General features: G+C 51.0%; 1 protein-coding gene across 8 annotated transcripts in view; it reads right to left on the bottom strand.

The window, feature by feature from the left end:
• Positions 1-24681, bottom strand: part of TENM4 (teneurin transmembrane protein 4) — an 851321-nt gene that overhangs the window by 424086 nt on the left and 402554 nt on the right. For all 8 annotated transcript variants that reach the window (XM_015461146.3, XM_024987529.2, XM_015461143.3 and 5 more), the window contains 2 exons: positions 22393-22680; positions 18318-18587 (listed from right to left, as the gene is read on the bottom strand). In XM_015461146.3, coding sequence (XP_015316632.2) covers positions 18318-18587; positions 22393-22680 — 558 coding nt within the window. The remainder of the gene's footprint in view (positions 1-18317; positions 18588-22392; positions 22681-24681) is intronic.

The raw sequence follows: 24681 nt of genomic DNA, 5'->3' as shown, positions 1-24681 counted from the left end.
GGAAAATATTCAGTAATTATCTCTAAGTCTTTCAACACATTTCAGCTAAGCACAAAAGCAGAGGCTGTGAGATGGGGATTGAGTCTACATGTTTTCAAAAATAAACACAACCATAAAGGACATCATTCCAAAGTCACAGGTTCCTGAAAGTATTGCTTAGGAAGAAGGCTGGGGCACCGATACAAACATCTAGCAGGGAGCAGCTAGCTAATCAGATTAGAAAGATCAGCGTGCTGCAGTGCTGATGATGGAGTGGGGCGGGGGGCCTGAGGAGGAGAGAGGCGAGGACCCTCAACCCACGGAGGAGGGGGAAGAACTGAACTTGGCAATGTCTGGCTTGCCATCCACACGGGCTCTCCAGCCTCCGGCTGTGTTGTCCTTAAGTTAGATGGTGAGCACCAGGCCTGAAACTGGGAGGAAGAGGAAGCATATGACACTGGAAATATGATGGGTTTGCAGCAGATAGACTTGGGTTCACATCTATCTAGGCGCTGTGTGACTTTGGCCAAGTCCCTGCCTTTGTGATTCCTAGTTTGCTCACTACAAAGCCGGGGCAAGCACAGCAACCTCCCAGTGTCTTAAGGGTGCACAGTTTGCTGTTAAAACAGGAAGCGTCAATCTGCTGCGTGTCTGTCTGCTTCCCCTAACCCCAAACACTTCTGAGTCTCCAGGCCCTGATGCTACAGGTGCCTTCAATGACTGTGTGCTGAAAGCGTGGATAAATAAGGTGCTCTAGGTTGGCTTTTTATTATAGAAAATATATAATTTATCATTTGAACCATCTGAAAGTGTACAGCTCAGAGGCATTTTATACATTCCCAATGTTGAGTGCATGCATGCTAAGCTGCTTCAGTCATGTCTGACTCTTTGTGACCCCATGGACTGTAGCCCACCAGGCTCCGCTGTCCATGGGATTCTCCAGGCAGGGATACTGGAGTGAGTTCCCATTTCCTTGTCCAGGTGACCTTCCTGACCCAAGGATCAAACTTTCATCTCACGTCTACCTGCGCTGGCAAGTGGGTTCTTTACCACTAGCGCCACATTACTATTATCTATTCTAGAACATTTTCATCAACCCATCCCCGCTACCAAAAGAAAAAAACAAAAAAAAAAAACCTCTGTACCTACTAAGCAGTTACTCCCTTTCCCACCCTCTATGAGAGAGTCTGTGGTGGTTTTAGCTGCATTCAATACTTTAAACCATTGCTTTGGTGAGGAAGTTGCCAGGGGCTGGTCTAGCAAGGATGTATTTCCTGTGTACGCACTGCTTGCTCCCTTCTGTAAGCGACACAGGTAGATGCCTCATGACACCACTGTCAGGCACGTGTGTGGCTGTTATGATGATACCCTTAAGCTGGAGCACAAATCAACACTGAAAGGCAGGAGATGAGGCTGGAAGGGGCGGGATGGGGAGATCTTGATGCGTAGAGACTTGCACTTGAGTCCATGAGCCAGTGAACGGAGGCTCAGCCCTGTCTTCTTGTATACCCCGGGGATGCTCCTAGAATGGAGGACTGGACAGTATGTACCCCCGCCCCAATTCTGATGAGCCTACAGTGGCCGGGCCCTGGCCCAGCTGCAGACGAGGCTCCAGCTGCAGAGAAGCAGGCACGGAGGCGGGCGGCCACGGGTAGTTAATGAGTGATTTATTGGAGCTGCTGCACGGCAGCTTTCCTGGGACCTGCTCCTAATTAACAACCACTAACTGGATGATGCTGCTTTTCCTTTTTTTTTTTTCCCAAAGCGAATAAAAGCCCCCCAAAAGCCTTTCTTCCCCATTTCCATAGGAAGAAAGACTTCACCTCTGCTGACTGCCTGAGTCTAAAATACAACAGGTGTTTGGTGGAAATCCCCACCTGTTCCCTCACTCGGGTACACACACACACAAACACACCCTCGTGGACAGCCAGACCCACACACCCTTGTTCACGTGATCCCCACACTGTCATACATTTATTTCCCCCTCCCCCACCCTCCGCCAATATAATAACACAGACCTTGTCTTGCAGCCACACTCCAACACGGTCATGGGTATGCATCCCTCACACTTGAACCTCATATACACACATGGCCCTAAGCCCCACACACTGAAAGCAGGAGGTCTTGCGTGTTGGGTCCTTGCACACAGCCACGTGTGTGTACTCTCACGTACTCACACCCCTTGTTGTTACAGGCAAGGCCACAGGGTCTCCCACACAGTCTCATCCATCACTCACTCAGAAGCAGCCCTAAGACCCGGTGCCCTGATCTGATGATCCCTTGGCCGTGAGGTGGCGCACGCCAGGGAGAGGAGGGGGACACCGCAGCAGGACTCAGGGGCCCCGAGGTACAACTGCCATAGCATTCAGACCAAAATGGTTCCTGTAGGCCCTGAGAAGCTGCAGACTCACTTAAGAGCCAGGCTGCTGAGGGGTGGTGGGGCCCAAGATGGTGCCTGGAACCTAACAGGCATCTCTTATGGACTGAAGTGTTTCCCCCTGAAAAGATATGGCTGATTCATGTTGAAGTTTGACAGAAAACAGCAAAATTCTGTAAAGCAATTATCCTTCCCCCCGAAAAAATTAATTAATTAAAAAAAAAGGTATGCTGAAGTCTGCTACAGAATGCTTCTGCCCCCTCTACCTCCAATTCATATGGTAAAATTCTAACCCCCAAGGGTGATGGCATTAGGAGGCGAGGTCTTCAAGAGGTAATCAGGCCTTGAAAGTAGAGCCCCCTTATAAAAGAGACCCCCCAAAGAGCTCCCCCACCCCTTCTGCCGTGTGAAGACAGTGAAAAGCAGGAGTGGGTCCCCCCATCAAATCTGCAGACACTTTGATCTTGGACTTCCAGCCTCTAGAACAGCGAGAAATAAATGCTTGCTGTTTAAGCCTCCCAGTGGATGGTGTTTTTGTTACAGCAGCCCAAAGAGACTGAGAGTGTCCTAACCCCCAGTACCAGTGCCTTAGCCTCAGAACGTGGACCTCGTGTGGAATAGGGTCATATTCGATGTAAGAAGTTAAGATGGGGTCAGATTGGAGTAGGATGGGCTGCTAGCTCAGTGTGACCAGTGCTCTGATGTGAAGATGGCCACTGAAGACAGAGACACGCGCAGACAATGCCATGGACGATGAAGGCAGAGACTGGAGTGTGCCGCACAGGCCAGGAAAGCCGGTGATTGACAGCAGCCCACTGGAAACCAGGAAGAGACAGGGAAGGATTCCCCTGCAGGTTTCAGAGGGAACATGGCCGTCAATATCTTGATTTTAAGCTTTTAGCCTTCTAGAACTGTGAGACAATACATTCCGATTGTTTTAAGGCACTCTGTGGTAATTTTTGCAGCAACCCTAGCAAACTAACACAGCATCCAATAAGCATTAGTCACACTCTTCTGTTGGCTCTTTCTGGTCTGCAGTCTCTTTGGGACACCATGGACTCTAGCCCACCAGGCTCCTCTGTCCGTGGGATTTTCCAGGCAAGGATACTGGAGTGGGTTGCCATTTCCTATTCAGGGGATCTTCTCAACCCAGGGATTGAACCTGCATCTCTTACACAGGTCTCCTGCATTGGCAGGCAGGTTCTTTACCACTAGGACCACCTGGGAAGCCCGACTTGTTACGAATGCCAGGTCCTGATTACACTGAGATAGATAAATAAACCACGGTCTTGCCTAGAGATACGTAGTTCTGAGAAAAGGTTTTTAGATCAATACAAAACAGACCACTGAAAGAAGAATGATGCTTCTGGCTAAGGGACCGATGTCAACAGGTTTTCCAATTGCTGCCATGCCTGTCCCCAAGCCGTTACACAGTGCTGAGCTCTGAAGAGGACGGCAAGGTTAGCCATCACTGACTTCAAAGTTTTCCCCCAGTTTTTGAGCTGAAGATGCTAAGTTTCATTAAGACATTGTCATGGTGGAAAACAATCAGTAACGGGCAGCTCTTTTTCTTATGGATCAGCCAACTCTTCAGGAATGAAAAATAGCTTCAGCCCCCCTTTCCCCTCTGGGGAGGCTGGGATGGGTTCCCTGTGCTGGTGCTGTGACTCCTGCTCCTGGGGACCACCACACTCTGCCAGGGTCTGGGAGTCTGTGACCTGGGACATTTCAAGGGTTGCCCAAACTCCCCGTCTGTGAGCACACTTCAGATCTGTTTCAGAGATACTCTCAGTCATACTCTCAGAGATGCTCTCAGATACTCTCAGTCATACTCTCTGAACCAACACTGGTCTCAGCTGCAGCTTGGCAAACCATCCCTGTCAGTGCCCACATGTCCCCACGTGTCAAAGACACCCCGTGGCAGAGAGAAAAGACAGGTTTTGGAGTTGTGCAGATCTGTGTGTGAATTTTCTCCACCACTTCTTAGATGGATGGTCCTCAGGAAGTCACTTTACTTATCAGAGCCTCTATTTCCTTATCTACCAAAAGCCAAAATACCAATCCTGCCGAGATAGCAAGAGGATGAAACAAGACTAAATATATTTAAAGAGGATCATCTACTTCCTGACTTATAATAAATATCCAATAAATAATTTTTAGTATTTAGAGCACCATATACTACCAAGTAAGTAATTATTTGATAGTAATTAAGTAATATAATAGTTGTTGTTTAGTTGTGCCCGACTCTTTTGCAACCCCATGGACTACAGCCTGCCAGACTCCTCTGTATTTTCCAGGCAAGAATACTGGAGTGGGTTGCCATTTTCTCCTCCAGGGGATCTTCCAACCCTGGGTCAAACCTGCATTTTCTGCATTAGCAGGTGGATTCTTTACCACTGAGCCACCTGGGGAGGCCCAATATAATAGTACTTCTTATTAAATAAGTCATTTCCATTACTATTTTCCCTGGGTGCTGAGATTTATCATGGGACAGCCCACTCAAGTGCCTTGAGAGCCGGCTGCATCCTGGGACAGTGGGTCTTGGGATGAGGAAGACAGAAACAGTTCTTAACAGCCAGGACTGCCTGGCCCTCACAGCTAGGCAGTAACTTTCTAATTATGAACATAGACAATTTCACATGCCAACTTCAGACAAGCAACTGTTCGACTGGGCCCAGACAAAGGCAAGGCCACTCTGTGATCATGTCTGAACTTAGACAAAAACAAAAAAATGGTCCAAACCACAAAATGACCAAAAAAGTCAAGCCTTCCTAATCCCAGCTAATGTAACCGCTGCTGCTTTTCCAAATGCAACTGTAACCTCACTTCATTCTTCCTGCCTTCTGTATACATATGGCTTACTAAGATACTCAGGCACAGACTCACCCCTGCTTTCTGACAGTATCCACAGCAAAGCTCCCCACTTCCTTGAACCCACCTGTCCCCAAATCACCCAGTACAAGGCCACATCCTGTACTTCCTTTCAGACACCCCTTACTGAGACACGCAATGAACCCCCCAGGGTGCGTGTCCTCCACTGCGGCAGAGAATTAACAAACTCATCTTGGTTCAACTGTACATGAGTTCCTGGTCGTCTCTGGCTGCAAGGCACAGGAGGGACTTGGGTGTTGTCCTGCCCTAGCGGAGGGATCCTGGGACTTTTTCACACCTGACCACAGGTAAAGGTTTCTCCCCTCACCTACTTTCTGTATCACACAGGCACACTGGACCCACAGCCTTCAAGGTGCCTTTTGCCACTGGAACTCTTGAGCACTGCATTCTAGCACGGCATTCTAGATGCCGTCGTGGCAGACGTTCTTCCTGTGGTCCTGGCCCAGCCCCCTCGATGAGCGCTCAGAGCCACAGGTCTTACAAATCACCTTATTCAGCTGCCTCAGCAGGGCCAGGTTTCTTCTGCTGGTTCTCTGCCTGCTGCCCCCCTCGGGTCACTGATGGCACTCACGTGACATTCTGCAGGACACTGCCTAGCTTATGTGTCTTTCTTCTCTACACCAAAAACCCCAGTAGCCAGAGAGCATGCCTGCTTCACCTCAGTGTTCGTGCAACACTGACTGCCTGCCGCGTGCTACTGAAAGGAGATACACATGTCCACAGCACCTGTCCAGTCACTCAGCTTCACAACCTCCTTACTCCCCCCCGCCAAACCATCAACAGAGCTATAAACCAAGCAGCGTTGCCCTGCTGTCAGGGCAACCTGTTTGCTTTTTCCCTAAGATCCATCATTTTGTTTTCTCTTGTTTCATCATCAGCACCAATAGTGAGCTTTATTTATCAAGCCATTTCTTATCCAGAATGTTTATAATCACTGTTACCACCTGAAAGACAGAGTAGAGAAAAGTCTACACAGCTGACCCGAGAGGTATGTATACATACGCTGGGTGGGCACTCAGGGTTACTCATTAGGAAGTAGAAGGGGAGGACCAGAGGCTCGTGCGGAGAAGTGTCAACACAGCAGCCCGAGGTCCTTAGAAAGGTCTGCTTGCAGGGCTGGCTCTTGGCCGGCATCTGGGAGCTTGGCTGGTAAACAATTCTTGCCTGATATAAAATCTCTAATTGAGAAGGGTGGCTGACTGTGCCTAGCCTGTGCAAATAATGAGGTTTATGCTAAATACCTGCTTCCTTCTGAGAGTCTGGCATTTTGGCCCATGCTAGGCAGAGGGTGTCTATGTGACCCAGCCCCTGATAAAAATCTGTGACCAGGGGCCCCCCTTGAGCTTCCCTGGTAGAGAGCACTTCTGTCATCACAGCTGCCTGCTGAAGGACCTAAGCATGTCCTGAAGAACTCTGCTAGGGGAGGACCATCGGAAGCTTGAGTCTGGTGATTCCGCCCTGTGCATCGTTCCCTCTTGCTGGTTTGCTGTTTACTCTTTTCCTGCAGTAAATCTTAGTCACAACTCTCACTATGTGCTGAGCACCGTGAGTCCTTCCAGTGACTCACAGAGCCTTAAAAACCCTATGACACGGGCTCCAAGTTCGAAGGTCCACTATCAGGGTTCAAAGATAGGGTGGGGGTTCAGGTGTCCTGGACTGAAGAAAGCCACGTGATAACTGATGAAATGTCAGGTATTCATGGCGTCGTGAGCTCTGACGCGTTTCCTAAGCGTGAAGGAGAACAGCCAAATGCCAGCGCAGACACTTGAAGAGCTTGCTAGATCTAGCGGGGGGGAAAAATGACATGACATTTTCTCCAACTAAAATGCATCTTTTAGCACTAGCTCTAGGGCTGAGGTAATAAATTGCTGCAAGCGGTGGATGCAGGTAGGAAGGGTAAATCCTTTAGGCTTAAGCAGCTTCTCTCCTTTTCCTCCCACGTGGGGCCATAGGGAGAGAGGTGCTCAAGGAGCCTTGCTTGGCCCAGGCTCACTTCTGATTTGGGACTTCCCCGGTGGCTCAGTCGGCAGAGAATCTGCCTGCAATGCTTAGCCATTTGGTTCCCGTTTGCAGAACTTCCTTGGCCTTTTCACAGCCCACTTCACATGCATGAGGATTGCTCTTTCCCTCCTCGGCCATTCTTCCAGCAGCTGGACCGGCGCACAATTGCCCTTTGTCGACAACACACTTTGAATCTGGTTTGTTCCATACGATTATTTCCTTCTTGGAAGCACATTCTGGAGAGTGATTTGTTTGCATTAAAGAGCCTACAAAGCGAAGAGCCTCACACTCATTTAGGAAGCCAGGCTGCTAAACGGTCGTGGAAGGAAAAGCCCTCTTTGGTGTTTGGAATATTCCTCCGAAGGGAAGTTTCTTCCAGAACAGAGAGTGTGGGCTGAGATCCTTCCCATGGAGCTGACTGGGAGATACTGGTCTGAGGAAAATCAGGCCTGCTGGAGTCTTTTCACACTTGACCTTGGCAACTGGGGAGTTATCTTTGGCAGAAAGACAGGCTGACCAGCTGCCATATGTTTGGGCATTCCTCATTTTATTGCCCTTCCCAGACATATTTATTTTTTGTGTGTGGCAGGGTTGTGGCAATCCTGCACTGTCAGATGATAGCATTTTTTAGCTACAATTTTTTTTTTTAATTTAAGGTATGTATATACTTTTGTTTTTTTTCAACATAATGCTATCGCACACCTAATAGGCCACAGTGTAGCATAAACATAACTTTTAGATGCACTGGAAAGCCAAAAAAAAAAAAGCATGAGTCGCGTAATCCCAGTATTATCTTACGGCAGTGGTCTGGAACCAAATCCACAGCGTCTCTGAGGTGTGCCTGTGGTTGTGAACAGCGGCACGTGGGTATGGGGTCAGAGAGACCTGGGGTTGAATCTCTTCTCTGCCACTTTCCAGCTGTATGATCTCAGAGAACTTCCATGCAGTGATGAGACACATCTACCTCAAAGGCTGTTGCAAATTTTAAACAAAATGTGATGACGCTTTGTAAATCACCAAATGCTGTAGGAATGATAACAACAACACTGTATGTTTATATATCACTACCCATGCCCCAGGCACTATTCTAGGTGCTTATCCTCTCTAAGCTTATTTTAATGTATATCCACACAATCAAGTATCGCTTTTGCACTGATAGAGAGATTCAGCTGGTTATGTGAACCCAGATTACGACCCTTCTAGGCACCTATATCTTCACCTATATCCTTCTAAGTCAGCTCATCCTGTTGGGGTGCTTTTCCTGCTGATCCTAGCTACCCAAGGGCTTACCAGTCACCCCAACAGCCATTCACAGAAGAGGAAGCTGGGGGAGGAGGGGGCGAGAGGGCCAACTCCTACAAACCAGGGATTTGAGCTCTGTCATTATATAAGCCATGTGACCTTGGGCAAGTCCATCTGATCCCAGAGCCCAGCCTCTTTCAGCTGAATCATGGGGGCCCTGCCCCAATACACACTTATTTTCCATAGGGGAGCCCTAGAAGTACTGTGTCAATAGTTTTTAGGTAAGACTATGATATCATCTGATGTGAAGAGCCAACTCATTGGAAAAGACCCTGATGCTGGGAAAGATTGAGGGCAGGAGGAAAAGGGAAGGATGGAGGATGCGATGGTTGAATGGCATCATCGACTCGATGGACATGAGTTTGAGCAAACTCTGGGAGATGGTGAAGGAAAGGAAGCCTGGTGTCCTACAGTCTATTGGGTTGCAAAGAGTTGGACATGATTGAGTGACTAAACCACAATGACATCATGAGGGTTTCCCAGGTGGCTTAGCGGTGAAGAATCTGCCTGCAATGCAGGAGACCTGGGTTTGATCCCTGTGTCAGGAAGAGCCCCTGCAGGAGGGCATGGCAACCCACTCCAGTATTCTTTCCTGGAGAATCCCATGGACAGAAGAGCCTGGCGGGCTACAGTCTATGGGTCGCAAAGAGTCAGACACAACTGAAGTGACTTAGCATGCGTGCACACATGACATCATGAATCATGGAATCTTCAAGCTGAGGGGTTTGAAGGAAAGGAATTAACATTCATCAGGTCCTGGTATGTGCCAAGTATCATCTTTTAAACTTATGATTATTATTTTTTTACTGAATTACAGAGTAAGAAATATATTACACATGATGACCTAGTACAGGTGCTGTGTGTAAAGTATAACTAAAAAAAAAAATTCACAAAATAATACTGACTTCACTATGTTTGATATACTCTGTTCTGCTCCTCTCCCATCCACTTATGACCAGTATTTTAAATGATGGTGCTGAGCTGCGCCACTGATTTCAGGGTCAGGCTTGGTCCACAGGTGGGAAATGGAAGCCTTCACCTTTCATGCGCACACGTCTTTTGTGCACATTACAACGTTAGGAGGTATTCGTGCCCACGTTACAGGTGAAGCAACTGAGGCTCAGTAAGATTCAATCACTTGCACATCATCATCCGGTTCCTGAGTGGCTGAGCTGGGATCCTGAGACCGACTCCACAGCCCATTCTCCTTCCCAGTTATCTTGCTGCCTGAGAGTCCAATGACTCCCTTTGGCTGGTGAAGAAACTGATGCCCAGAGAGGAGAAGTAAGTTGCTCAAGGTCACCCTGGGAGTCTAAAACTGAAACCAGATGCATCCCTGGATTCCACACACCCCAGCACTGAACTAGGCTCCTGTGGGCAGAAAGCTCTTTTCCCAGCATTGGTTACTCCCTTTCCTCCCTGAAGTCATCCGGGGTTATATGAAGCTGAAACAGACCAAGAGCCACTCTCCTTGGACAAAGCTTCGCTTACAATAGGAAATAGTGCTTTGCAAATAAACGTCTTTTGGTAGGAACTTTGTCATTGAGCACATCATTGCTTCCACAGGAATTGAAAGTCACGTTGGCTAAAATCAAAAGCAAAACTCTGGCTTACTGTACCTCTCTGCACACACAGTGGGCCTTAACCTAGTTTCAAGAATGCAATCTATCTTAATTTACAGTAGCTTTGGATCTCCCTGTCTCTTTTCCCCGCCTGCCAGATCAGCAGGATGCATGTGTATTAGCACATACTGCCCACCAGGGAGCGCTGCAGTGCACACCGAGGGGGAGTGAATTTGGGGTGTATTTCAAGTCCTCTCCCAAGGAACTCACAAGAACAGCCACATTAGTGTCTGTCAGATACCAGCTCCCAGATCACAGCAAATCCATCAGAGGTGGTGCTGTGGTGAGGAGGCCCCAGGCTGATTTGACCAAGGCAGTTTGAGGCAGCTGAGCAGAAGAAAGGGCTGGAATCAGGGACACTGAAGCCAAGATAGAAAAAAAAAAAAAAAAAAAAAGATGAGGCAAAGAGCCTCCCGTGGGCGGCACGGCGAGGCTGGGAGCGGGAGTCGGACAGTCAGGTTCAGAGATCCGGGCGGTCAGGATGCAGGGAGTACGGGGTGAGGCCGGGACAAGGGGTGAGCTCGATAACGGAGGCCGCGAGGAAGTGGGGAACGGCGTGGGGCCGGCCAGTGCTCAGGGATCCTGCAGCCGGGATGAAGGAGCTGCGAGGCCAGGAGGACCAGGTGAGAGCCTTCCACACACCGAGAGTACCGAGACCCCATTTCAGCCACTGGACTTAACGAAATGGCAGTCTTCCTCTCTGCTTAAGAAGCTCTGCGGTGGGGCAGGGCAGGGCAGCGGGGCCCCCTGACCAGGCTCATAACCCCTTCCCACGGCCTCCATGCCCCGACCGGAACTGAGCTCCCGTCCTCTCTCCTGGACTCCTGCAGTAGCCTCCTGCTCTGATGCTCCAGTGCTTCCAGAATGGCCGTGCCGCCCCGCCCCACCTCCCCTCTCTGACCTCCTCTGCACCCGAGCCGCACTGGCCTCCTTGTCTCTGGACCCTGGTACCTGCCCTGTCCTCCGCCCGGATGCCTTTCCTCCAGACAGTCTCACTGCCAGCTTCCTCCCCTGCCCCACAGGTCCTCCTCTCAGGGAAGCCTCCTCTGGTATTTAGAACTGCAAATGGCACCTCTACCCCCTCAACACACACACACAGCCTGGCATTCCCCATTCCCTCTCCTGTAACACTTATCATCCTGAAACATCCACTATCATTTAGTTTTTAAATCTGTTGATCAGTTTCCCCACTGATGAGCAGACTTCTGTCTGTCCCGAGCAGGCTGGAAACATAATAACCTAAATCAGTAGGTGCTCAACAAACATTGTTAAGCGACAGGCGATCGGCCCAAGTCTCCAGATGTCCCCCCCAGAACACTCTGCCCCCATATTCCCATGAACACCCCATGCTCCAGCCCCAGGGGACACACCAGACATGTGTCCTCGCCCATGCCTTTATCCTCTGACCTTGGGGGTTCTCCAGGCAAGAATACTGGAGTGGTTGCTGCAGTCCGTGGGGGTCGCAAAGATTCAGACATGACTGAACGACTAAGTACCAGCACACACACATTCCTTCATCCACATAGAATGCCCTTTCTTCCCCCTTCCTTACCTGGAAGAGTCCCTGGCAGCCCTCCAAGCCCAGGGACCAGCACTTCTTCCACAAAACGTTCTCTGATACCCGCTGGTTGGAATTTTTCTCTTAAACTTCTATGACGTCTTTTATCCAGTGTGTCACAATTAGAGGGCGACCTGGTATGACGATCTCTAGGCCCTGATTAGCTCTAACAGGTTAGGGATTCAATTTAAGTTTTGGCAGTTAAAAGATGCTTACTCCTTAGAAGGAAAGTTATGACCAACCTAGATAGCATATTCAAAAGCAGAGACATTACTTTGCCAACAAAGGTCAGTCTAGTCAAGGATATGGTTTTTCCTGTGGTCATGTATGGATGTGAGAGTTGGACTGTGAAGAAGGCTGAGCACCGAAGAATTGATGCTTTTGAACTGTGGTGTTGGAGAAGACTCTTGAGAGTCCCTTGGACTGCAAGGAGATCCAACCAGTCCATTCTGAGGGAGATCAGCCCTGGGATTTCTTTGGAAGGAATGATGCTGAAGCTGAAACTCCAGTACTTTGGCCACCTCATGCGAAGAGTTGACTCATTGGAAAAGACTCTGATGCTGGGATGGATTAGGGGCAGGAGGAGAAGGGGACGACAGAGGATGAGATGGCTGGATGGCATCACTGACTCAATGGACATGGGTCTGGGTGAACTCCAGGAGTTGGTGATGGACAGGGAGGCCTGGCGTGCTGCGATTCATGGGGTCGGAAAGAGTCGGACACGACTGAGCGACTGGACTGAACTGAACTGAACACTGACTAAGAAGGAAGTTTATGTTCTGGATACAGCTAGATTCACCTCCCAGATTATGTATATTATTATTAACAGCATTGAGCTAATGAAAACATGGGCTTCCCTGGTGGCTCAGATGGTAAAGAATCCACCTCAATGTGGTATTCTGTTTCTATAAAACAGAACAAGTAGGAGAGGATGGTGCTCAGGAAAGATAACAAACGGGCAGTGGTGTGAGGCAGGCATGGACTCAAACCCTGGTTTTGCCATTTATTAGCTGTGCAACCTTCAGCAGGTCACCTAATCTCTCTGAATCTTAGATTTCTTGGCTAGGAAATGGGAAAAAAAGTTAAGAATCAATGGACTAGTTGTCTCCAAGTCCCTTCTAGCTCCCAGATTCCCAGATGCTTTGACTCTTGCAGGCCCTTCTAAATCCTGTTTGGAACGTGGGTAACTGTCCAGTAAGAGACCCTCATTCCTGGGCACCTCTGATTTCTAGGATGGAGTGCAGGCTGCTCATGGGGCAGAAGGGTAGTCAAATATAGGGGTGTAATCTCTACCCCAGTGCAGGAACCCAGTTTCCTGTCCTAGAAAAGGGAGCCTTGTGTATCATGGCTGGGTAGCTGCAGTACTCTAGGGAATTAGTGATAGCTATTCTTACAAGATTTTTAAAACGAAGTCTCATGAGCACAGGCCATGGAGGGCAGAGGATAAATGGAGTTAAACTGGTAATGAGCTTTCTCATCCTGCCTGAAGATGCTCACCTAATCTACTGACTCTCAATAAGCAATTTGGCTGCCTAATTGGGTTAACCGGTAATTTCCCTTTTGACACCCAGGCTGCTTGATAATTTGGGGGGTAACTGTGATTCTGTTTCATTGTTTCTTTTCCATGTGAATTTCTCACTTTGCCTCTGGGATTAGAGCTAGGAGTAAATTCTCACTATGTCCCAGGCCCACCACGCCTCCTTATGCCTCCAAGCCCTGCTCGAGCAATTGCCTCCACTGGGAACAACTCAGAACCCTCACCTTCAGCGCAATCCTGCTCGTGTGGCCTGCAAGCCCAGGTGCGTCGTGTGGGTGGGATGGAGGAAAGAGCCTTCGGACACGCAGGGCAGAGTGAACGGCTCCTTCCACAGTCATCCCACAGCTCTTTCAACAATGAACATTAATAGCGAGCAAGCATTAAGGACCAGCACAGACCAGCCGCTTTGCCAAAGCTGTGGTGCAGGCTCACAGCAACACTTCAAGGAAGAAAGATGGCATGCTGTTTTTGTACTTTTTATTACTGTGGTAAAACACAGATAACCCTTTCAACCATTTTTAAGCATATGGTAATGGCGGCATTAAGTGCACTCACTTTGCTATGTAACCAGAGCTATTCCACCATCCCAAACTGAAACTCGGTACCTGCTAAACCCTAACTCCCCGTTTCCCTTCTTATGACCCCACGTGGCCACTGGCACACAGTTTTAGAAATTGCGGGAACTGTTGGGTAGGGAGGTGAGGTGACGTGCTCAAGGTTTCAGAGCTGGGTCCTGGCATGGCCAGGACCTGGGACCAAGGCTCCTCACTAGACGCCGGGACTGTGTCTTTTCCACCCTGCCTGCAACAGACAGAGCGGAAAAGCTGTCACAGCTCTACCTCCCCTCTTGAATATTTGCCAAGATTCTCAATTCTAGAATGATGCCTGGTCCACGGAAGGAGCTCAGCACAGCTACAGAACAAATCACAGAATGAAACTGCTAAAGAGGCACTGCGTCCACCTGACCCTGTGGTTGGAGCGCAAATGCAACCTCTGCTTTCTAAAAAAGCATTTATGGAGTGCCAACTGTGTGCCCTGGCATGACGCCAGCTCCTCCTTGCTGTGGCCCAGCTCAGCAGGAGGGGCCTGAGGGCTGGTTCCACCTGACGGCCCTGAGGGGAGAGATTTGTGTTTACATTACCCAGTCAATTCTGTATTTATTTTGGATATTAAGCAGTGACATAAAAGCTGCTGACATTAACCTTCAGGGGCAGAAATTGGCTTTAATGGACCCCATAAAAGTTATTATTGATGGCAGCTGCCTGCAGCTTCACCATGACCTCAGCAAAAGCCTCCACCACTATCAATACTGTTGACAATTACTATTGACTAATGCGAGGCTGGGCGTGGAGGCAGTCAATGTTCCCATGGCTGGAAGTTGCTAGGGATCATGCTTTGGTGTCCTCACTTGCTGATTCAAGTAGAGGTGGGCAGAAGGTTCAACCTATAGTGGCAGAGAGACCTGAGTTCAAACTCAGGCTTGGCCCACCTGCTGAATTACTGGCTGAACAATCTCCAGCCAAGTCAGTAGACCTTCTGGAACCTCAGTTTTCCCATCTGGGAAAGGGGAATGCCATGCTGTTTCATGAGGGTTGAAGGCAGTGGCCCACATGCAGTGTCTCGACACATGGTAGGCCCTCAGTTTGGCCTCCTTCTGTCCCTGAAAACTGGCCACACTGAGATGCGTTGGCCAACACGTCCAGTGGAGTCAGGCTCTGTTCTGATGGTAAGATCAGACTTCTCATCACAGATAAAGGAGAAAACTGGGACCAGGAGGATGAAAGAGAGAGAAGGAGAGGAGAGTACCGGGGAAAGAAGTGAGAGCAGGAGAGCCAGGAACAAGAGGAGGGCAGCCTCGAAAGAACAGAGACACCTGCGAAGAGCCTGGGGGCTCCAGCTCAGCTAGACACACGGCTGCAGCACGCCCTTCCCCTCTGAACCCCAGTCCTTGGCTGTAACTGAGGTTGACGAGAATGTTATCAACTCTTTGGGGGATAAAGGGGAGTCACTCCTATGGCTCATTCACATTCAGCATGAGCCACTGTCATTATTTAAACTCCAGTACAACAAAGCCTGCCCATGCCAGAGACGCACAAGATGTGGGTTCGATCCCTGGGTCAGGAAGATCCCCTGGCGGAGAAAACAGAACCCACTCCAGTATCTTTGCCTGGTTAATCCCACGGACAGAGGAGCCTGGTGAGCTCCACGGGGATCTCAGAGTCAGACACGACTGATGGACTGAGCACGCACTCACGTCAATTAGGTCAACCTGGCCGACAGTGTCGTTCAGATCTTCAGGTAACAAGGACACTAATGTCATTTTCCAACCTGGAGCAACAGGACAGGGGCCGGGGCACCCGAGGGATGTGTGGGTTTGGAAGTCCAGGCCTGGAAGGGAGGAGGTGTTGGATCTGCCTGCCCATCTTCCCTGAGCACAGAGCTAGAGTGCTGTGGCCCGGCATGGAGATAGACGTTCAGGAGGCAAGCGTGGTATGGCCAGGGAAGAAAGAAGCCATCCCCCTGCCCCCCATCAAAGGCCGAAGCTCTCCAGGCTTGTTGATTATGTCATTATCGCCCAACAGAGGCTTAATTCAGCAGCAATTCAGCTCTCAGGGAATACACAATAATGTGGGTGGTATGCACTTCATTCTGTCATGACTTTATGGAAAAATGATCATTTGTCACCATGGCGAGAGCCTTCCAATGAACAAGCAGCCCGAGTACTTTGCTGCAGAGGAAATTCACTATGACTAGGGCTACAAGGGTAAAGATTTCAGAGTTACACAGGCCCGAATTCAAGTCGCGAATTCGGTGACCTATACAGGTTTCTTAAACCTCTCTGGGCTACGTGCTTCTTATTCTGTGCAGTGGGGATGATAAAACCTACCCTGGGCAGAGAGGCTGTCCTGGTCTCTGCCACCCTCCCTAAGTCTTAGCTGCCAGACCCTAGCAGGACCCTCCTCCATGTGGACCTTGTCCACAGGCTGCCCACTCCTCCAACAAGCTGTAGCATGAGTAAATGAGACCAGACAGTTAAGTACTTGGCATTGTGCTTGGGGGCCTAATAATCAGCAGCAGGTGTTAACTATTATGTTTATAATTTTCCTCTTATACACCTTCACCTCCAATGCGAGGACTTCAAATCATAGAATCCTACATCTAAAAGGATCTGCAAGTGATTTGGTTCATTTATTCCCCCTAAGTGTTCACTGGAACACTGCTTTTATTGGATCTTTTGAGAATAAAGGGTTCTTTATTCTCAGGTCAATTTGGGGGATGCTGCTTGCTAATATATCCATCAGCATGATTAATAACATGTTAAAGGTTCTGAGAAGTCCCGCAGTAAGGAAACTGGTTCAAATTCCTTGAACTTAATGTTTCCTACACTATTTGACCACAGAGCACTCCCTTCTACCCACCCCCACCTTCAATCTAAGAAATATTAACATTCTAAGAACACCAGGAATGCTGATTTCATTAAAACTGCTTATTTTACAGATGAGGAAACTGAGGTCCTCATCTATAGTGAGAAAGGATCTACACTCCAGGTCAGTGATGGACCCGAGGCTGCCTGCCTCTTTGTTGGACACCACTTTCTCTGTACCGGCTTCACACATCAAATTCAGTGCGTAGTCAGGAAGAGAGAGGAGGGTTTCTGGCTGGGCTTGGGCCTAGATGGGAAGGAGGATAAGGGGGTGTGGATGGCTCCCCAGCGCAGAGAGGGCTGGTGGTTTTGTCAAGGGAGGGTGAAACTACCAAGTTGGGGCCCATCACCTTCTGCTGTCCCCATCCCCTAAACCCAGTGCACAGGGTCCCGAGGAAACACCCCGAGTTCTCCAGCGGCAGGGGTAGAACAAGGATTTGCAGCCCTGCTGCTCTTGACTCTTTTTGGAGATCACATCTCTCCACTGGACAGTATCCTTACCTAGACTCCTGCACGATCCCAAACCTGGGACTGTGTTGTGCATATAACTCACTGGAGCATCCTTGTTAGAGGCGAACTGCCTAAGCCTTCACCGCTGACCTGGTGTCCACCCTCTCCCCACCCCCGACACCCTGGCTCCCCAGATCCTGGGCAGGAATCACACAGGATGCTGCGTTTAGAGCTGGAAACCAGTAGGGGGCGCTGGTTTGCAGCTTGCCCTCCCCACGTCACCCCTCCCACGTTTGGTGTGGCGGGGGCCAGCAGAACCCCTCCTTGGACTTCTGAGAGAAAAAAAAAAAAGTCCAGCCTCCTCCTCCGTGGGGACCTTTTTTGCCCAGAGACCCAGGAGCATGAGGCATCGCAGAAAGAGAGCTCGCCTCGGTGGCCTGCTGCAGGCCTATGTTCAACTCGGAGTCCCTCCGAGATCAGCCAAACAAGCCTCCAGAGACAGGCAGAACAGCCTGAAACCTGGCTCCCTTTCCTTCCCCCGCACCAAGGAGGCGCGCGAACAAGCTGTCATCTCTTTCTCCCCCAGCATCTCTCTGGCCTTGGAACAGGGCTGCGGAGATGAGAGTGGACTAGAGTCCAGAGCCAGCACTTCCTCAGATCTGCAGATGAGATCATGGGAAAGCTGGGGGAGAGACGGGAGTTTTAAGCTACTCCAACATGACAGCTCTTGCGTGAAAGCCATCCTCCCATCAGCAGAAGACCCTGGGGTGCAGCAGCGCCCACGGCGAGTGCCCAGGGTGGCTGCAGGCTTGTGAGCAGAGTTCTGGGGGGGAGGGGGCACAGCTGAGGCCACAGAGGATGGGCTGTAAGGGGTGGGTTACGCTGCCCTCTGGCCCCTCCGCTCCACCCACAGGCAGCCTGTAAGCCATAACCCTGTCCCTTAGGCACCCCCTCATCTGGAAGAAAAGAGCAGTGACCCATCTCTGGCCTGTCACCCGTGGGTGGGGTTATTTCATGTGACTCTGTGAGAGGTTCTGCCTTCTGACCACTGAGAGCAAGGCAATTTTCCATCGCCTTCACCAGTGCCCCCAGGTAATGGAGCAGAAAATCAACACTAATTAAAATGCGAGGCCTGGAAGCCCCGGCTGGCGGCGCGGGCTGGGCGGGCCACTCACCGGTCTCCGTGTTCTCGTGCTCCGTGTCAGTGAGCGTGAGGTTGGAGTTGGCCCGGCTGGACAGGCAGGAGCTGCGTCCTGACCGCGTGCTGCGGCCCCACAGCCGCACGGGGTGCTCGGGGGACAGTGCGGCGTCCGCCTCCAGCTCGGCCTCAGAGCTGGCGCCCAGGGAGTAGCCGCAGTGGGGCAGGCCGATGTCCGTGCGGTACAGCGTCCCGTGCGGGGGTGTCACCTCCCCCAGCCCCAGCTCGCGCAGGCTGAAGTTGGTGCCTAGGAGGGAAGGCAAAGGAACTGGGTTAGGGTAATGGTGGGGGTCACCCCCCAGAGGCCTGACCCCTGCTCCAGGACTCACCCTTGTCCTTTGACTCACGGCGGTGGTCAATGTGCAGGCCTTTCCTCCGCGTCCTCCCCACCAGCCCAAAGCCTCCACACCTTAATGGAAGGTCCAGCTCAAACAGCCCCTCCTTGAAGTCTCCCCTCATCCTACACTCTGTGCAGCAATGGTCACTACTTTTTTCTGAGCCCCCTCTGAGAGTCCTCAGCTCTGGGCATTTTGCAGAGCAGAGCTGTTTAAGGGCCTGGACCCTCTGCTGGAGATGGCTTCACTGGGGTGGGGGGGTGAGGACTGTACCCCATTCATTTGTAAATCCCTGGGCCTAGGGCACAACCCAGGACCCAACCCTTGGGGCTCAATACACATCTGCTCAGCTGACAGAGGGCTTCTGCTCTCCTCGTCCAGGCCGGGGAGGGCCGGCCAGCAAGGAGAGCTCCTGAATAAGGCAGAAGCCTCGCCCATGAGATGCCAATGGGCTCCCCAGGACCCAACGCTCCTTTCTGGCCAGGTCAGGAAGGCCTGACAGAAAGTGAAGAAGATGGTGACAGGCTGAGAAAAGTGGGCTTTGCACAAGGGAGGAGCCTCTGCCCTCTGCTTTGTCAGCCCAGTGGGCTGCAACAGGAGTTAGCAGGCTCTGGGGCAACCCAGGGAGCCAAGCACACAGCCAAGGCTCGGGGCTGCTGGCAGGTCTCTTGAGCTCCTGGGAAAGCCTGGAGGTGTCCAAGACAGAGGCCAGGAAGACATGGATGAGGGCAGCTCATTCAGGGATCAGTGTCTGTGGGACAAACGGGATACTAGCTTCCACAGGAAACAGCCTCCACATTCCGCAGTGTCTATCAGGCACGGCTTCTTCCTGATTTCTAACATTCTCATGAGTATTTTGGGAGATGGGGAAGGACAGGTGGATGCAGGCACTGAGGACCATACTCCAGTTAAACCTGTGGGAAATGGACTTGCAATCAGGGAGCACCACATTTCACCCAACCAAGCCGGCCCTGGGTGTTTCCTGACAGGCAGCAATGAGCAGGGTGTGGTTCCTGACTTCACAGAGCTCACAGTCAGTGGGGAGATGTAACCCAGACCATGATGAAGGGTTAAGGCCCTAAGTATGGGAGGATGCAGGGAAAGAGTTCTAGGGGCACAGAGGGTGGGAGTTTCAGAGGAGAGGTTTGTGGATCAGAGTAAATGTGAAGAGTGGAGTAAGAAGAGACAAGGGGAGGTTGTACGTGCTTTGAAGGGCATGACACCCAGGAGCAGTCCTGATGAGGTCAAACTGGCAAAGGAAGGGAAAAGGAACTGCCTTCGAGGCAGGAGGGGAGCCAGCAGAGATGGCCTCCTCTCCCAGTCGTGGCCATCACTCTTACCAAGAGTTCCTGTGCCTTCCCCCCGCCACCGCCCAGGGTCTTGGTCAGTTCTGTGTCCAGACTGGCATAGAGTAGCTCAGCAAAAGTTAGTTAAATAATCAGACAGACACACTTTGGTAGCAAGAACTCTTGGGGGTGGATAAAGGTGGGAGGAGAGAACTTAGCTAAACATCATAGGATTTTTGAGGCTAATCCGCCTGCAATGTGGGAAACCTGGTTTCGATCCCTGGGATGGGAAAATGCCCTGGAGAAGGGAAAGGCTACCTATTCCAGTATTCTGGCCTGAAGAATTCCATGAAGTGTATAGTCCACGGGGTCGCAAAGAGTCGGACACGACTGAGTGACTTTCACAGGAAGGCAAAGGGAGGAAGAGAACTTTGTAGGCTGCAGTGCCCATGCCTGCCTATGAGCTGAGAATGCTTTCTGTTTGTTATTTATGAAGACAAGAGCGGCTCCTTCTGGTCCTGGCAGGGCTCACTGAACTCCACCAAGCGTGGCAGCACAGAGTTGGAGGAGAGCTTTGGCACCACTGGTCGCTTCCTCTCACTGAGACCCAGAGATGGCAACCAGAAGCAGGCAGCGTTTCTGAAGCATCTGCTTCATGCAAGTGTCGCGTGGTCCATCTACAGTCCTCCTCGTTCTCCCCACCACTCTATAATTAGGAAGCATCGCTGTGACCGCACCATCCAGGTGAAGACACTTAGGATAATAAAAATGGCAGAGTCACAACTCAAACCAGGTCTGTCTGATGTCAGAGTCTGAGCTGTTAACCACAAATGGGAAAGAGCTGAAGACCCTTTGCCTTTAAAGCACCAGAGGCAGTCTTGCTAACAGGTCAGCTTTCCATGTGGATAGAAGCCTGGGGGAGAGGCCAGCTGGGCGGTCAGGCTCTATGGGTGTGTGTGTGTGTGTGTGTGACCAGCTCCTCTTGTCTCTATGATCTTGGGCAAATGAATCATTGAGGTTGTTGTAAAGGTTAACTAACATCAGAATGCATATAAATTACACGGCACAGCCCCCTGCTAACCTTGTCCATGGAAGGGGAGTGGGCAGGGCAGAATCAGGGAGGGCCGTGTGAACTGTCAGGGACTTGTAGAGGCCTACCCAGCATTGAAGAGGCTCTGCAGGCAGAAAAACAGGAATCACTGAGGCACCAGGGTAGGCGACTTATATCACAGCAGGGGTGGGAATAACGAGCAGCCCTGCAGGGCTGGATGTGGGTGGTGGGGTGTGGAAAGGCAGGGGATAAAACAGCCCAGAAAGACAAAGACTTGGGGAAAGCCCTCTGGTGTTGAGGAACTCACGGTAGGGAACAACGGGGAGTCAGTCTCTACTTCGCTCTAGCTGCAGGGCTGAGCATGGCCCAAAAGGCGGCAGCACTGAGTGAAGAGGGGTTGTGGTCAACCCCCTGAGAGAGATGATAGTGGCCGGAACTGGGACAGTGGCTGATGGGATAGAGAAGAGGGATGGATTTGAAAGGTATTCTGGAGTTGGATGGCTAGGCTTTCATGACAGTGGTGTGTAGGGATTGAAGGAGAGGGAGTCAGGCACCAAGATATCCCCCCAGATTACTAAATTCTTAGGTCTGGGATCACCAGCGTCTTCCTCTCAAGGTCAGTGAAAGTCGCTCAGTCCTGTCTGACTCTTTGCAACCCCATGGACTATACAGTCCATGGAATTCTCCAGGCCATAATACTGGAGTGGGTAGACTTTCCCTTCTCCAGGGGATCTTCCCAACCCAGGGATCAAAGCCAGGTCTGCCACACTGCAGGCGAATTCTTTGAGGGAAGCCCACAGAGCTACTCATAGCCTCAAGGTCAGGACAGTGCTTAATGCAGAGAAGCTGCTAAGATATGTTCGCTGAATGAATACACATAGAACAAACAACAAAACCAATAACTAGGACTTACTCAGCACTTCGTGCTATCACACTTACCTCGTAAACGCGTCCTCTCATGAATCCTCGAGACAAATCAGGGCAGTAAAGAATGCTCACGGCCTCTCACCGGAGAGGCTTGGAGGAGAGCCGGAAACTGCTCAGAACTCAACGCCAGGCAGGCGCTGACACGGAGCCAGCACCTAACCGTCTCATTAAGCCCACAAGAGGGGTGAGCAGGCAAATGAATGAACCAAGAGCGTACTATAGCCGAGGCTCTGAGCAGAGTCAGGCTGCCAAAATAGCGGAGAGCTGGAGTTGACCAGGAGCGCTAGACCCCACTGGGCTCGCGTGTCAGCTCACCTGCCGCCCCAATGTAAACCACGTGCGCCTCCCGTCCCAGGGCACACCTGTGTGCATGCGTGACCCAGCCGGGCCCCATTGCCCCCTGGGCACACTTGTGCGCAGGCGCATCCTAACCCCCTACCCGGGCGCCCTCACCTGCGCGGCAGAACTCCTCGGCCTCCTGTGGTACCAGGTCCTTGACGCGGCTGCCGTAGGTGAGGCGCGCGTCCTGGTCGTAGGCCTTGAGGGTCTCGCTGGAGCTGTAGGACTTCTGCGGGGCCTTGCCCTCTTCGCTGTCGGCCGACGAGCTGGTGTAGCGGCGCTCGGCGTCGCGGCGCCGGGTCAGCGAGCGGTATGGCTTCCTCTCCTTCACGTCCATGGCCTCCGGCCCGCGCTCCTCCACATCCACGAACAGGGTCCTCGCTGCGCTCAGGGCCGAGTGGTCTGGAGCCCGAGAAACCAAAGAAAGGGCGTGAGCTGCGGACCCAGGAGGAAAAGGAGAGCCCGGGGTCCATCCCGGACTTCGCTTCACCCCGCAGCGCTGTGGATGAGGGTCCTCAGGCTCTGCAGACTGAGGGCTCCATGGCCACGCAGCCGTAAGTGGCACAGGAGGAACTTGCACCCAAAGTCGGTAATGATGAACCCCTTCTTGTCCTGCTCGGTGACCTCTCCACCTGTGAAGATGCCTGGAGCCTCTCCTTCAGTGATGGGTATCAAGAAAGCTGATATCGAAGGCCAGAGAGCACCGGTTTTTCAATCGCCCTGGATGGGAATCACATGTGTATAGGGGCCCTGGGACAGGGCCTCACACAGACTAGGGGCTCCTTAAGAATATGTGAAATAATGACTACATTCAGGCACTGCAGTAAACGCTTTACATATATTATTTTATCAAATGTCATATGTCCCCAGATGTTTTTATTTTCTCCAAACTTTTCTGGAAATGAGCAAAGGTGTAAGCAACCAATCCACAGTTATCACCACTAGATAATTAATTACCTGCTTATTGTCTCTTTTCTTGCACTAATATGTAAGCACCATGAAAGCAGGGGCCATGATACTTTTGCTCTCTCCTGATTTACTGCACCTCGGAGAAGGCAATGGCACCCCACTCCAGTACTCTTGCCTGGAAAATCCCATGGACAGAGAAGCCTGGTAGGCTGCAGTCCATGGGGTTGCTGAGAGTTGGACACGACTGAGTGACTTCACTTTCACTTTTCACTTTCATGCATTGGAGAAGGAAATGGCAACCCACTCCAGTGTTCTTGCCTGGAGAATCCCAGGGACAGGGGAGCCTGGTGGGCTGCCATCTATGGGGTCACACAGAGTCAGACACGACTGAAGTGACTTAGCAAGCAAGCAAGGTGAAGGCTGGTGCCTCTCATACATATTTAATAAACCAGCCAACCAATCTCCATCTGACAGATGAGAAAACTGCCATGTCAAACCTCCTTGAAGATGACTTGGGTGTGAGTATCAAAGCCAAGATCTGAAACCAGGTCTGTTTGACTCTAAAGCCCCAGTTTTCCTATTTTATTATTCCCAGGTGAGTCTCCTCCCTCCCACCACACAAAAGTGTCCTTACAGGTAGGCTGGTCCTGGCAACCATGCCAATCAGAGAACTCCCTCATCTCCAGACTTGTCCATCTCATTGGAGGCGCCACAGCACCTGCTGTATACATCTGGGGTTTGCCAGGGTATCTGATTGATGGGAAGCTCCTCATCTCCTATTCTCTTTTCCGCATCTTGACTATTTTGCCCTGCTGCTGCTGCTGCTGCTAAATCACTTCAGTCGTGTCTGACTCTATGCGACCCCATAGATGGCAGCCCACCAGGCTCCCCCGTCCCTGGGATTCTCCAGGCAAGAACACTGGAGTGGGTTGCCATTTCCTTGTCCAATGCATGAAAGTGAAAAGTGAAAGTGAAGTCGCTCAGTCGTGTCCGACCCTCAGCAACCCCATGGACTGCAGCCTACCAGGCTCCTCTATCCATGGGATTTTCCAGGCAAGAGTACTGGAGTGGGGTGCCATTGACATTTTTAAAAGCAGTTATGTCACCCTCTTTCTCTTTCCATATGTCTTCCTTTGGCGTTGGGGTCCAAACGTAGCCAGCCCCCTGCAAGAGTCAGGAGGTCAGCACAGGAGGAAAGCAGAATATCCTGCACAAAGTATGATTAGAGCTCTTTCCTGAAACATACAACCTTCTCAGGCCTTTCATAGTTCCACTTTTCAGAGCAACATGGGCATACAAAATGTGCTGTTGTGTCATGGTCCTAACAGAGAAGCACCAGAGCAAGAGCTGTCATCAAGGAGTCTCAGTGACCAACAAGGAGGGTGGTAGGTCTGTCCAGTGGGGCAGTGGTGTTCAGTGCCTGCCCATGCTGTGACACAGGAGTTTAGGGGGTTTGTGACTTTTTAAGACAGGCTGGAAATTTAGACTTGGATG

This window comes from Bos taurus, chromosome 29, assembly GCF_002263795.3.
Source record: "Bos taurus isolate L1 Dominette 01449 registration number 42190680 breed Hereford chromosome 29, ARS-UCD2.0, whole genome shotgun sequence".
NCBI classification, from domain to species: Eukaryota; Metazoa; Chordata; class Mammalia; order Artiodactyla; family Bovidae; genus Bos; species Bos taurus.
The sequence above is the reverse complement of the archived record's forward strand: the minus strand, read 5'-3'. Positions and strand labels throughout refer to the sequence as shown.